Genomic DNA, 14,520 nt, shown 5'->3' on the forward strand with positions numbered 1-14,520 from the left:
TTGGAAGAAGAGGAGGAAATAGTTTATCATAGTGAACTTCTGAGTACAATAACCACTTTATTCATATGCATATGCCCTTAAATCCTTATTAGGAATGCTATTTAGGGAGGTACCATGATAAGGCAACTTGAACCATACTGATGTGATTAGCTATGCCATTCCATTAACAAAAGAAGTGAGGAAAGTGCTAGATCCTTCTACCTTCTACATGTATAAGTGGATTTTCATATAAACAAGACCCTGTTTAACTTGGTAATTTCCTGAAGTACATGGCTTGTACAAATTAAGTACATTTATCAAAAGTAAAGAGTCCTTAATCATAGGAAACAAATGGAGGGTTGCTATTGGGGGGTGGTGGTAGAATGCGGTAACCGGTTGATGGATATTAAGGAGGGCACGTGATATAATGAGCACTGGGTGTTATGTGCAACTGATGAAGCACTAAACTCTACTTCTGAAACTAATAACACACTATATGTTAGTTAGTTTAATTTAAATAAAAAATAGGGAAAAAAAAACTTGAAGTAATTTTAAAAAAAAAGTAAAAGTCCTTTATTTCTTTATCTAATGACCACAGAAACATGCTATCTTTTGTGTTTCCTAGATTCCCCCCACTGGCTCAAGCAAGCTATCTGAACTTACTTATAACCTATATATTAAATAATCTGTCAAATTTTATTGAGCATCTCTTGTGAGCTAGACCCTGAGAGAGACAGGAAGATAAGATGCAGTCCCTATCCTTAGCAGAAGTAAATTTCTCAAATAAATTATACCTTAGGAAGAAAAAATAGACTTCTCTCCAACTGAAAATGTACCAGTATTTAGAGCTAAGCCTGTGAGTCCCACGTGAGAGGGAAATACACATTAATGAATCGGGCAGGGACATTGTTAATACACACAGTGGAAATATAATGCCCTGATTAATTCCAGGATGAATTTCAGGACAATGAATAATTAAAGTTGCATGGCAAATCTTCATTAGGAGGTTTTCTGCTATTGTTAAATACTAAGTCACATGCTGCTGTCCTGACATTTTTATTATGGGTGGCACAGTTAAAGGAAAAAAGAGTATGTTGTTTCTCATGGAAGGCACTGAACATACAGAGTAGCAGATACAAAAACAGGAAAAAAACTATTTTTAGAATAAATTAAACATATTTCATTCCCGTGAAGAGAAATTTCAGGTCAGATTTGAATTCAAAAAAGAAAATTCCAATGGGTTTTTAGAAGAACATAAATCAGCCTAAAATGCTAAATAAGCAGTAAAGGAAAAACTACTAACAGGCTGAAAAACACAGTATTGGAAGTAAAATCCTGGGAAACTGTTAACTTTTACTCTCGGGCTTTGCTTGAACCTCTGCAAGGATGACTATCACTTAAAGAGGCTCTCCTGTATAGAACATTTATTAGAAAGAATGTGCTTTGGAAGTTATAACCTTTGCTTCTCAGTCAGATTCAGAGAAATGCCTGAGCCTGGGACAATAGAGTACTTTTAATACCTGGTATGGATACAGAGAATCACATTTCCTTTCATTTAGGAACAACTTACACGAAAGACCCATTTCTGTATCCTTATATGTAGTCAAGAGGTTGGAGTTAAAAATATTAGAGCAAATAGACTGAACAAATCAGGGTATGATTCCAAGTTCTTATAGCTGATTTGGAACACCTCTAAATCTTTGAAAGGAACAATTTCAAGGGATAAAAATTAAGGTCAAGTTCTATGCTGAGTGAATTCATTTCTTGATCAAAAGAAAGGTGAGATAAAGATTGGGAAATTCACCTGAAATAAGCTATAATTGAAATCAGGCCAACAGTTTAAAAATAATAACCTCAAATGAAAAAACTTTAAATAAAACTGAAAAATATAACTTAAAAGTAGAAATCTCCTAGAGAAAATAACGGACACCAATTTTATTTTTCAGAGATTTCCTCATATATGCATTATACACATAATGTATAGTATTATTATTGCTCTTTTATTAAAAAACAGAATAATACATTTGCAACTTAGCTATTTTTTCACTTAATTTATCTTGGACATTTATAAATGTCAGTAAAGACTTTCTCTTGTTACTTGTAATGGCTGAACAGCATTTTACTCTCTGACTATAATAATTTAAACTATTTCCTACTGATGGATATCTAGGCTGTTCCCAAGGTTTCACTATTTCAAAGACTACTGAAATGAAGACTGCTATAAAATATGTCTAAATTCCTAGAATGAGAATTGTTGAAACATGAGGTATGCAGATACTGCCAAATAAGCCCCTAGTTTTTTTTATATGTAATTTTTGAAGGAAAAACTGTACAAGCATTTTTTATAAAGTGCTTCATACTCATGTGCAAAATTAAAACTAAGAAATGAAAGGGAAATCCAGCACAAAGAAATAAGGAAAAAATAAAAAGAAAGTGCAGTAAATAGAAAACAAAATGATAGGAATTAGTAAGTCAAAATAGAAAAGAAATGGCATAAATATGAAATACATATTTCTATGAAAAGATTTCAGATTGAATTAAAAATAAATATAGCATAGATGCTGAACATAATAGATATATCTATACTCAATAAAAAAGAACATTAAAGGTAAAGAGAAGACAGTATATTAAACTAATAATGACAGTAGAATAAAGCAGCCATGGGAATAATATCAGACAGAAAATAATTTGTTATATTTTATGCATTGTAATGGTATCATGGTTATGTTTTTAAAAAGTCCTTATCTTTTGGAGATACACACTCAAGTATTTACAGATGAGATGAAATGATGGATTTGCTTTAAACTTGGATGGGGTTTGGGTGGGGTGATTAATTGGGAGGTATGAGTGAATAAGATTGGCCATATGATGATATTGTTGAAGCTGAGTGAAAGTATGAGCACAGAGGCTTTATTGTATTAGTCTCTATAATTTTGTAGATATTTGAAATCAAAAAAAAATTTTTTTAAAGAATTCAAGTAGAAAATAAATGGCACAAAGGAAGATATATTGTTAAAATTATAAAGTAATATGGACAAAAAATTTTAAGTATACAAAATAAAACTGAAAGAAAACATGCAAGGAGGAGATAAATCCATAATTAAAATGAGCAATTTTTAAGATTTTTACCAAAAATTGAGAATCAAGCAGAACAGAAATAGTAAAGATACTAATAATCTAATTATATTACCAGCAAGCTATACACTTATTCATACTCACACATTCACATATATTTGTGCCTGACAAACTCTATATTCTTTTTAAACCCTAGAGGAACAGCCCCACCCTAAAACTGGCCATAGATTAGATTACTCTATATGCTTCAGTATTGTTTGATTCTGACAATTAGGAGATAATCATGTATGTGATAAAAAATTAAAGAAAAGAAATATTTATGATTTGGTTGTGGTGGGTTTTTAAAACATATTCTCTCATTCCATCTCACATAAAACAATAAGCCTGGTATGAAAGTGAGGCTGGAGAGGCTCAATCATTTATCCCAGGTCACTAAATTGGTAAGTGGCAACCAGGACTCAGACCAGAACCACTCAGTTCTGCTGAATGCCAGAGCTGGGTCAGCCTGCCTGACCACGCTGCCTCACGAAAATCTTGATTAGGAAGATTCAAGTTCACCAGACCCTTACTTTTAATTTCTCCTCCAAACAGAACACTTAAGATTTTAATAAATAAAAATCAGATTCTGGTAGAAAATGGATGCAGTAGAATATTCTGAAAAGGGACAAAAATTTTTATTCCAGTATGTCTTCCTGACACCCAGTTTTACTGAAAATCATTCTTCTCTTAAGGTTTAACCATTTTACTTACAGGAATTTTTATCAGTGTTACGCTTAGTGGTGGTTTTTTGTTTTTTTTTTTGTTTGTTTGTTTGTTTTTTAAGCATGTTGCAGTTGTTTAAATCCCTGGAGTTTGATTTTACCAGAGAATAGTGTTACTTCATTATGCTTAACATGGAAATTAAAAAAAATAGGAATATTCTTCCAGGCCACAGGTATTTATTTCTTTATAACACCAGACGTTGCCTCTTACTCTGGGGAAAGATGTGCTTTCCTAGATACCGATCAGGCCTGGGGCAGGCCACGTCTGTGGGAAGACAACTTGAACAATTCTCTTTAGACAAATGCAAAGCACTTTACTCACCCAATTCGAATTTTCAGCATGCCGCTGAATAACTCAGGGTTATTGGAGATGATCCAGCCAATATGGATGACCAGTTCTTGCTGAATGACCGCCTCCCTCTCATCATGGGTATTACACTTGTAATAGATGATGTTCTTAATCACTCTCGGAGACAAAGGATTAGAGATAACCTCTTCTTCATGCCCAAAGGCACCCAGAGTTACCTATAAGTGGCAGATTTTTATTGCAAAAATTTCCTAGCTACTAAAAGATAAAAGAAAAAAAATCAAGGCTCAGGATGACTGGCAGGCTGAAATTACTCTACGTGAACTAGGGAATTAGGTAGAATAACTGTTCCTGCTATTTATTAAAATGGCTTTCAAAGCGTGACTCCCACTGGAGTTCATGATGGTTCACAGTCTGGTCTAAAATATAAGGGCAGGTAAGGGTCCCAGTTAGGGGAGTGAAGGTGAGTGGATAAAAGCAGGGAAGGAATATAAATAACTATTAAGAGAAAATTATTCTGAATGACTTTAGTACTAGAAACTCCCCAGAGAAACCAAAATACATTGGATAGTTTTACTTTACTGCACAGTCTACACAATTTAGTAGTTGAGAGTATATTTTTCATTTCTTTTATGGTTTCTCATGTGGAACTTTTGCTCTTTAACAACACTATCACCTTTTGAAAGGCAGATGCAAGGTCATATAGTTCTAGTGTAGCCCCAACTTATCTCAGCATTGTGTTAGGCACCTAGTGAGTATTAAAATACTTGTTGATCTATCTCTCACCTGTGGAGGGGAATAAACGAGGCTGCCCACAGGCCTAGGAAATGAGAAAGCACAGAGGGAAATGACAACAAAAACTCAAAGCAGGGAGAGCGCTGCTAAAGCTCGCAAGAGGAATACTCTGTGTCTCCTCTCTCCTTGGCATCTTGCCCCCCAGAAGAGTCTGCAGCCCCTCCTTCCTCCTGATTACCCCTCTCCCTCTCTCTTCCATGGACAGTGCACAACTGTGAAAAGCATATCAAAGGGTGCTTGTGTTTTCTAAGATGAGGTGAGAGAGCAGAACACGGGATCTTTTGCCACAACTTTATGAGGAAGTGAAAACTGAGAACTGCTGGTTTATTATATCACAAGTCGTACTAATCAGTTAGTCCAAGTGTGATTACTTTTATTAAAATGTCAGTGTGTAAAGAAGAAAACAAAGAGAAGGCACATCACTGCCTCTGGAAGCAGTGATGACTAAACCACTGTTTCATTCCAGAGAGCTTGAGGTGATTTGGAAGCACTTTGTAGGAACAGTATTAACTTCAGTTCTCAGGGCAGTATTTCATAAATGAGGGAATGCAAACTTTGAATGCTCGATCCTCATTTCTTTTTTGTAAAGTGGTAAGATGCAGTCAGTAAAGGGACTTCATGCACCTGAAATGGGGCTGTCAGGCTTCCAGGCTTACTCGGCTCTATAAATGTTTCCATGAGAGATGTGCTGGTCTGGCAGGCAGCGGTCTAGCCACAGCCTCATGACAAGCCCCCTAGGATATGGAAGGCAGAATCTCAGGATCACAGGCTGCAAGTCTGCTCCATATAATGCACAGAATGGACATGACTAACCCCAATGCACCCCTCTCCAAGGGGTCAGATGCCGTGACCTCAAAGATCTCCAAAATCTTCTCATATACTCATAGGAAGTAGAATTAACTATATTTTCAGATATACTATGGAGACCTAAAATCCAAGGAAAAATAGCTTCCCAAAGCCCATTTACTTTCTCTCAGAGGTAACCCAGTCCAGGGCAGCAATATGAGACTGTGGCTGGATGTAAGGACTGTGGAGAGTTAGAGCAATGGATAAGGTACTTCCTGTATCTTGGTGTATGTAGCTGATGAATGAGGATGAAAATTCTATTAATTCTACTATTAATTTGGAGAAAATAACATGTGTGAGAAATGATTTAACTTTTTCTCAGGAGTTTTTAATTAGTACAATCACTTTTTCATTGTTAATAAATATTACAAGATAAAAGAATTTACTATTCTAACATTTTAAGCTGGATGTCAAGATGAAATAATTTCAGTTTTAATGAATTAAGAGCCCTGAAATATGAGCAATGGGCTGATTCTATTAAGGAGGGTTAAAGTATTTCATATTATTAAAGCTTATTATATCCCTAGGCCAACTGTCAGGAAAGCATGATAAAGCGCACATAGTCCCAGAGAAGAGAAAGAAAGCAAAAAGGTTTTCACTCCAACCAGTAATGATTCAGCCAGGTAATTAGAGCTAATGGTAAACAAAACAAAAATGAGCAGCCACATCCCACTCTGCATTCCCACATGCACAAGCTCAATTCAAGCCACATTTATCAAGCCAGACCCCATGCTGGAACAGGTCCTGGAAAAAACCTGGGCCCTGACTTCCAGGTGTTCACAGCCTACCTTGGGACACTTGGAAATGAACTGGGATCCAGGACAGATTGTGAGAAGTGTCACAGGGCCGTCATGAGAAGCCACTGGAGAAAAGGAACCACTGCTAACTGGAGACGGCTCTGTGAGGAGGAGCTAACGAGAGCTGGCCCTTGTGGGAGGGGAGGAGCTATAGGAAGAGGTGGTCTAAAGGGTTAAAGATCTGGGGAGTCCAAGCATTTCTCAGAGTGAGAAGAATCTCATGTGGAGTAGAAGGGAAAATGTGCCCTTCGCTATTCACCTGTCTTGGCCCTGCCTATCCAAAACCTGTGTGGAGTACTGTAGTTGGCATTATTGCATGTTCTGGGTCAGCAGCCTCACTGATCTCAACAGGAGTCGGAAACCACATCTCTAAGATACAGCAGGAAAAAGGGGTGGTCTGCTTAGTGAATGTGCATCTTTAAGACTAGGCTTTGCTTCTGTAGGAGCCTTCTGTAGAAATGCCTGAGCCATTGTTAATGTGGCTGAGAGGCCTAGGATGTTGAGGCTTGCCAGATTTAAAAGGAAGAGTCTTATCCAGAAGCTTTTGGGATGTGATTGAGTGAGAGTCTGAAAATCAGATACTTACCTGTTTGCCCTGCACTAAAACATTAGTAATGGATGGGGCCAGGCTGTCCACTACTTTACTTAAAAGACTTGCTGCACAGCGTACAACCGACCTGGGGGCAAAGAAGAGAGCACGCCAGAGGTTGACAAATCTAAAAGATGGTGAATGAATGGGGGCCCTGATGTGGGAGACTGAAAAATGTGCACAATTAAGTCCTTAAATAATAATTTGAAGGAAATACTGAGCCCAAGACACTGGACCTCATATCTGAAGTCTCCCCAACTGTAGGACCATCCAGAATTAGGAAGGGAACCCCTCATCCTTTTCTCTGCTACCAGCATGATTCATGCCATTATCAGTTTAAAAAGAAAGAAAAGGAGCCTAACCATCCCTTTGAAGGGGAGTAGAGTTAGGAGGAGTTATTAAGTGACTATTCTGATTTTGCATTAAAAAATTCATTATTGGGGCACCTGGGTGGCTCGGTGGGTTAAGCCTCTGCCTTCGGCTCAGGTCATGATCTCAGGGTCCTGGGATCGAGTCCCGCATTGGGCTCTCTGCTCAGCAGGGAGCCTGCTCCACCCCTCTCTCTCTGCCTGCTGCTCTGCCTACTTGGGATTTCTCTCTGTCAAATAAATAAATAAAATCTTTAATTAAAAAATTCATTATTAAGTCTGTCACTATATATGTCTTCTATTCCTATAACCACTTTAAATCATGTTTCTTTTGGTGCCTAGATAACCAAATTCCTGGATTTGGGGACTCGCTAAGTAGTCAATTTCAGGAAGTGATACAATGAAATACCAGCATCTTTTTTTTCTTGATAGAGCCAGAATGTTGGAGGAAGGAACACACATTGCTATTTTTACATTTCCGAAAAAGTCTCAGATTCTAGAGAGAACAGATTTTTTATTTTTTAAAGCATGGCACATGCAATACATAAGAAATTTTCCCTCAAAAGTAAAATTCATGTGGAACTTTTAGAGGAAGAAAATAAAATGAAAATGTAGGTTTCAAACAGTTTCCTATATTTCAGGATATCCATGGAAGCTGACTTATAAAAAGTAACTATATTCCTTAATTCCAACATAGACTAGTAGAAAATTAAGTAAATAACTGGTAAAGTTAGTGAAACAAATGCTTCTTACTTTTAGAGAAGCTTTCATCCACACATTTTAAGACCAAAAGACATACTTAACCCTCAGAATGCAAATAAGCCCACACGTTTCAAGCAGCTTCAGTTTTGCCACATTCTGTGTATGTTACCTGTTTTCCGTGTACCAGAAAAGTAGTAATGTGTGGGGCTATAGAGGAAGAAAATTTCTGGGTAAAGGCAGCCCCGTAGCGTACCGCCAACCTGAGCGTGTCAGTGGAAAGCCATAAAAGGAAAAATACAGTAAATAAACTTCCAGGAGTTTGTTCTTTTAAACGTAAGAGTCAGCACTCTAAATATCTGCTAGTTAATGCTTTATCTAAAATCCAAGAATAATAACATTAAGTGAAAACAAGTTCACTTAGCAAAAAATTAGACTATAGACATTTGAAATATACTGGCTGAAAAGCAACATCTATTGGCTTGTATGTCTTACTGTGCTGAGAATTTACAGTGCAAATTTGAGATTTAGCCAGAGGATTATTATAGTATTTCTTTTGGGTTGGAATGGTATATTTGCTATAAATCACAGAGTTGATATACTTGATATACATCTCTTAGATGGTCTTGTTAAATCCTCTTATTTTAGAGATTAGAAACTTGAGGCTCGTTGAGGTTAAGAGAATTTCTTATGACATAGCTTGAGATGTTTTTTCAAAATGAGATAATAATGGGTCATTTAAAAAATACATGTATTCTTACTTTCAAAATATTAGATTCTGCTAGTAAAATGACTAGAATTGCTTCAAAATACAGAGGGCTATGCATTTAGGCATACCTACCCCATTGTGAATTGAAACAATTTTATCTCATCTTGCCCTATTTTTTTTTCCATTCCCTGGGAGACTACTTCTGCAGAACATATTAGTTATTTTACATGAAGCAACTATAATCACTGGGATTCATTCAACTTAAGTAGTGAGAGAACTGCCTTCTATTATTTTTGCTTATGATTAAATGAACCATTGGTCTCTTTTCATGGCCTTCTTTGAAATACAAAGTAGAACCTAAATCACCTTGCTGGGACAGAGGGTACGCAATGTAGGAAAAGAGTCATTAGCATATCATTCCAGTGAATACTCTCTCCAGGTTCTGTTCCTGTGGAGGTCCTTATTCCCAGACATTATTTTTAATAACTTGGGAGAGCCACAATACAATAGAATGTAGGCAGGCCCTTAGAAAGTAGACAGAATCACAGCCATAACCTTGGAGTTTAAAAGTAAAAATTAGGATAAATAACCATCTTTAAGATTGCCCATTATCTTTATGCTTTTAAATATGACAACACAAAAAATAAAACATAATGACAAAGACACTAATACAAACCAAAGCTTTTTGCTGCCAGCTCTTCTATATACTCTCTCAATGTGATCAGAAATGGTACCTAGACATTGGATAATAGAGTCTTTGTTGAAAAAAAATCCTTTTAATTAAATACATAACATTTATTCTCTTTCAAAAAAACACTCTTGTATTTCATTTTGTTCCACTAGAGTTAATCCCACATCCAATAGTCTTCTGAACTACCTGACATATTTAAACATGTAAACCAATATATTATGTGAATGTCCCAGCCATAATTAATATTTAGTTTGAGTATATGATTTTGGTGAGTATTTTATTTCTCGAAATTTATTACTTTCTTAATTAATATGCAATCTAAGTTTTTAACAAATAAAGATGTTATTTTAAGTAGTGCAGAAAATAAACAGAACACAGAAAATTGAACAAGTACTGCAGACTCTGAATATAAATATACATTTATTTGTCCTATGAAAGTTTACAGAGACTCTCTTACGTGCATGATCATTCCAATAAACATTGCTGTTTAGAATCCTGATCAATCTTTAATCCTAAACAAATCAACATGCCCCTCTAACAGAGGACAGAGACAAAAACTTTGAGTATCTTGAAATGTATTCTATATTATTCTATGTAATAAAATACTAGAAGCAGACCATGATGGAGAATTCAAGAATTCCTTAGAGTGCCTCAACATACAAGTGTGGATTTCAGGGGTAATTGGGTCACATCCTTAATGCAGAGAGGACATGATTAGAAATGATTTATTTTTGTTGGGGCGCCTGGGTGGTTCAGTGCATTAAGCCCCTGTCTTCGGCTCAGGTCATGACCTCAGGGTCCTGGGATTGAGCCCCACACTGGGCTCTCTGCTCAGCGGGGAGCCTGCCTTCCCCCCCCCACTGCCTGCCTCTCTACCTACTTGTGATCTCTCTCTTTGTGTCAAATAAATAAATAAATAAAATCTTAAAAAAGAGAGAGAAATGATCAATTTTTGTTATCAATGTTATCAATTATAACAATTAAATTTTGTTATCAATGTTTTGTTATCAATTTTGTTATCAATTTTTGTTATCAATTCTATTAAATGCCATATTCCATTGGCTGCTGAAGACCATGAGGGAGCTAATTTTTATAGCTATAATGATTTAATATTGTTCTTAGAAACATTCAGGAAATAAAACTGGAAACAGAAACTGTCAATAAAGAACTATGAAAGAGTCATCAGAGGTTAACAGTTACAGGCAGAATCAGGCTTTACCACACCATTCAGACAATCAGAGAAACAATCAAACATCACTGCATGAAAGCAATTTAGGAGTTCATACGTCAGTCTATACCACTCTAGGGGGTATGGATAAACATTTTCCATTTAAAGGTTAAAAAATGGTTTAATGGAGAATAAAATAGGTCTCATTATTCAAAAATGTTCTCTTAGACATGTATACTTACCTTCCCTGGTGATGAAGTTGGGGCCTTCTCTTTTGAGCAGTATACCCAGCAGGATGACTTGGCTAGCCAGACAACTGCAGTCCTAAAAATACAAATCACAGTGAGTAACTGGAATAAAATGGATATAAAAGTTACCATAGGGAGTAACTAATCAGGCAACCACGTGATACAGAGAGGAAATGTGCTATTATTAAAGAATTAACAAAAAATATTAAAGAAAAAAAATAAAGAAAAATAAAATGTTGCTGATATACTACCAAGCACTAGATGACATTAAACAACTATTTATCTTAGGTATCTTGGAGATAGAGAGTAGACAGGTTGATTTCCTGATGTAGTAGTATTTAATAATCAAATTTTCCAGAAAACAAGATAAGCAATGGACAGAAAATATATTATCTCCAAGCATTAATACTTGATTAACACTTGATTTTGCCACTCTCTGATCTGGCCAAGTCATTCAACCTCATTCCTTTTGCTTATTCATAAATGAGAGACCATGTTGCTATCAACCTGTTATGAGATGGATAAAAGCAGGGGACATGCATAGAATGCTTGTTATGTATTAGGGCATGTGCTATGTGCTTTATGCTTACCATATTATTCTCATGTTTATGGAAATCTATAGATAATGTTAATCAATAACAAGAACAAAAGATGTCTAGTAGGATACATAGTTAACCTACATGCTCAAATTTGTGGTATAGCCCAATAAGATGTCATAGTGTTATAGCTCTATCATTAGAATTTCATTTCCTTGGATAAGTACTATAACCCACTCTCACCCCACCTCTTTTAAAATAAATGCAAATACTCGTAGGGAAGGTAAAGTATTAGGTTGTTCACATAATATTCATAGAATATGGTCATAGGATTGCTTTCCTCAATGACTGGAGAGACTTACAGCAAGCATTAAGACCTAAACACAGGGATAAGAGAGAAGATCCAAGCTGCAAAAAGGATGGGAGAGTGCCAAATGAGAAGTCTGGAGATCCCAAAGGCAACTATTCCTGACATAACTTCTTCAATGGCTCATATAATACCTTCATACCCAAGGCAACTCAAATCATCCACACTCCTTAAGCATCTTTAAGACATCGATGCTAATGTTAGACCATGAAAACAACCTCTCATTACTGCCTCTACCATAGAGAGGTCATCTACCTCCAGGCACTTGCATCTACCTTCTTTGAGAGGACGAAAGAAATATGGCTTGGCCCTGAGAATTCCTGCCCTGCCAACCTCACTCAGAGCCAGGTGGGAATTACATCTTCCTTACATTGAGTTTTTGAAGAATTTCATGGGTGGGCTTGTTCTTCCATTCAGTAATGGCAATATCTGGTTGCTGTTCTAGTTCAGGAGCACTAGGGGTACTGCTTTGTCGTTTGACTTTTGAATGTTTGGGAAGTTCTAGTTCCTCAAAACTCTTAAATTCTGGAAGCCTAGAAATTAAAGAAAAAAAAAAAGGTTCAGATTTCCTACATTTCTAATTCTAGTTTCCTGCTTTTCTAATAATAACCCAAAGGGACTTACTCTTCTGTGTCACTGATTCGTAGGAAGTCAAGTTGTTCTACTACGGCTCCAGATATTAGTGTCTGAAATGTGATTGAGAAAAAATTCACAACTCTTAAATTCATAAAGCCATACCCTTATGATCTGTGCATATACAATTCTGTAAGAATATAATACTCAAAAAAGTTTACTTTAAAAAGTACACACAATTCTTAATTTCTTAAATGAGCATTCTAAAATCAGAGAGGTTTTCATATACAACAAAACCCTCTTAAAAAGAACAAATAAATCATGCTACAAGTTCATGTGTCATAGTAAATAGGAAAGTCAACATGAGTCTCTCTGTTCTGAGAATTATATGCATTTATTTTTAAGCTAGAGTTAAAATTCAGTATCTACTAACATGTTAAAAATAGTTTGAAATTAAAAAAACAAGAAATACTAAAATTGCTTTGAGAAAAGATGATAGGAAATTGCACTTTGGATTCTGTTACAGTATATATTTCAGGGCTATCTAATGATAGGATACTGCCAAGTCTCCATTTTTCAGGATTAGGAAGTTGTTGATTATTGAGGCCAATCCTTCTCTACATTCTGGCAACCCGTATTTGGTCATTTTATTTTTCATTAGTTCCTGATTATAGGTTAGCAAACTAAATAAGGCCAAACTCAAACACAGTTTTTGTTTGTCAGTGGTTCATGTGAAGAACATAAATGAATGAAAACCCACAATGGTTTTTTTAGCAATATGTGTCACTTCTAATTACCTGATGAACTGTCAGATAAAATCGAGAAATGTTATACATAAAAAACAAACCATAAATTATTTTAAAAATAAGTCAATTCTTCAATCAAAACGGTCTTACATGTATTACTTTCTCAATTTTCTCACTGTTCTTTTCAAATATGAAGCAACATGACACAGGAAATGTTGCACTTGTTGGCTAACCACCCAAAGCTATACTGCCTTCTCCTCTAACTCATAAACAAGTAGATCATCAACAAAAAACCTACTATAAATGTCAGGACATATTACCAGCAATCACACTAAAGCCTTCTTTCAGACTTTGAGTGAGGAAGCCCAAACATGGAACCAATCTGCACATTTTCATGTGGCAGTGATAGTCAGGGTCTGAGAGCAGTCTGTGCCTCGGTAGAGAGCAATGTTGAGCATAATAAAAGTCCGTTGAGTGATATTTCCTAAGATTCAGGCTCATATCTACACATCTTTCTCTCTGGTTGACTAATTTGTTAGACAAATATTTATTGAACTCCTACCATATTCCAGGCACTCTGCTAGGTATTAAGGATAAAGCACAAATAAAATACACAAAATCCTTGCCCTTTTGAAATTGTCCTTAGCTGTGTAGGAAGAAGACAACATAAACAAACAAAAATCTAAATATGCTATGTCAGATGATGTTAAGTACAAAGTAGAAATAAGAAAGGTAGGGGATGAGAAGTGTTGGGGTAGGGTAGTAGTAGGAGGCAGGTTTGCCATTTTACACGGGTGACCAGAAAAGACTTCCTCTCATAGAGTGACATGTATGTGGAAGCTGACGGAAGTCAACAATATAGATCTTAAGGAAGAGTGTGCAGGGCTGAGTTCCTGAAGTGCAAAGTCCTTGAAGCAGAAGCATGCCTGGTGTGTTTTAGGATCAATAAGGAGAAGAATGGTATGGAACACAGTAGATAGGACAGAGTGGTAGGAGATGAGGTCAGAAAAAAAGGTTCAGATCATGGACAGTACAAAGACCATTGGAAGGACTTTGGTTTGTTTTCACTTTGTATGAGAAAGAAAGTCAGTATAGGCTTATGATATGTCATATAATCTAACTGCCTTATGAGCAGGTAGAGGATAACTGTCTTATGGCCAGTAGGAATTAAGACTACTGTAAAAATCTAGGCGATGCATGCTGGTAACCTGAGCTGTGATGTTAGTGTTAGAAGTGATGGAAAGTAGTTAGATTAACGATATAATC

At 36.1% G+C, this 14,520-nt stretch overlaps 1 protein-coding gene across 2 annotated transcripts in view; it reads right to left on the reverse strand.

Annotated features, from left to right (window-relative positions):
* PHKB (phosphorylase kinase regulatory subunit beta) overlaps window positions 1-14,520 on the reverse strand; it is a 234,784-nt gene that overhangs the window by 21,032 nt on the left and 199,232 nt on the right. For both annotated transcript variants that reach the window (XM_044256209.1, XM_044256210.1), the window contains 6 exons: window positions 12,560-12,621; window positions 12,306-12,468; window positions 11,027-11,108; window positions 9,602-9,659; window positions 7,147-7,237; window positions 4,138-4,340 (listed from right to left, as the gene is read on the reverse strand). In XM_044256209.1, the coding sequence (XP_044112144.1) occupies window positions 4,138-4,340; window positions 7,147-7,237; window positions 9,602-9,659; window positions 11,027-11,108; window positions 12,306-12,468; window positions 12,560-12,621 (659 nt within the window). The remainder of the gene's footprint in view (window positions 1-4,137; window positions 4,341-7,146; window positions 7,238-9,601; window positions 9,660-11,026; window positions 11,109-12,305; window positions 12,469-12,559; window positions 12,622-14,520) is intronic.

The sequence above is a fragment of the Neovison vison genome, chromosome 7, assembly GCF_020171115.1.
Source record: "Neovison vison isolate M4711 chromosome 7, ASM_NN_V1, whole genome shotgun sequence".
Taxonomy (NCBI): Eukaryota; Metazoa; Chordata; class Mammalia; order Carnivora; family Mustelidae; genus Neogale; species Neogale vison.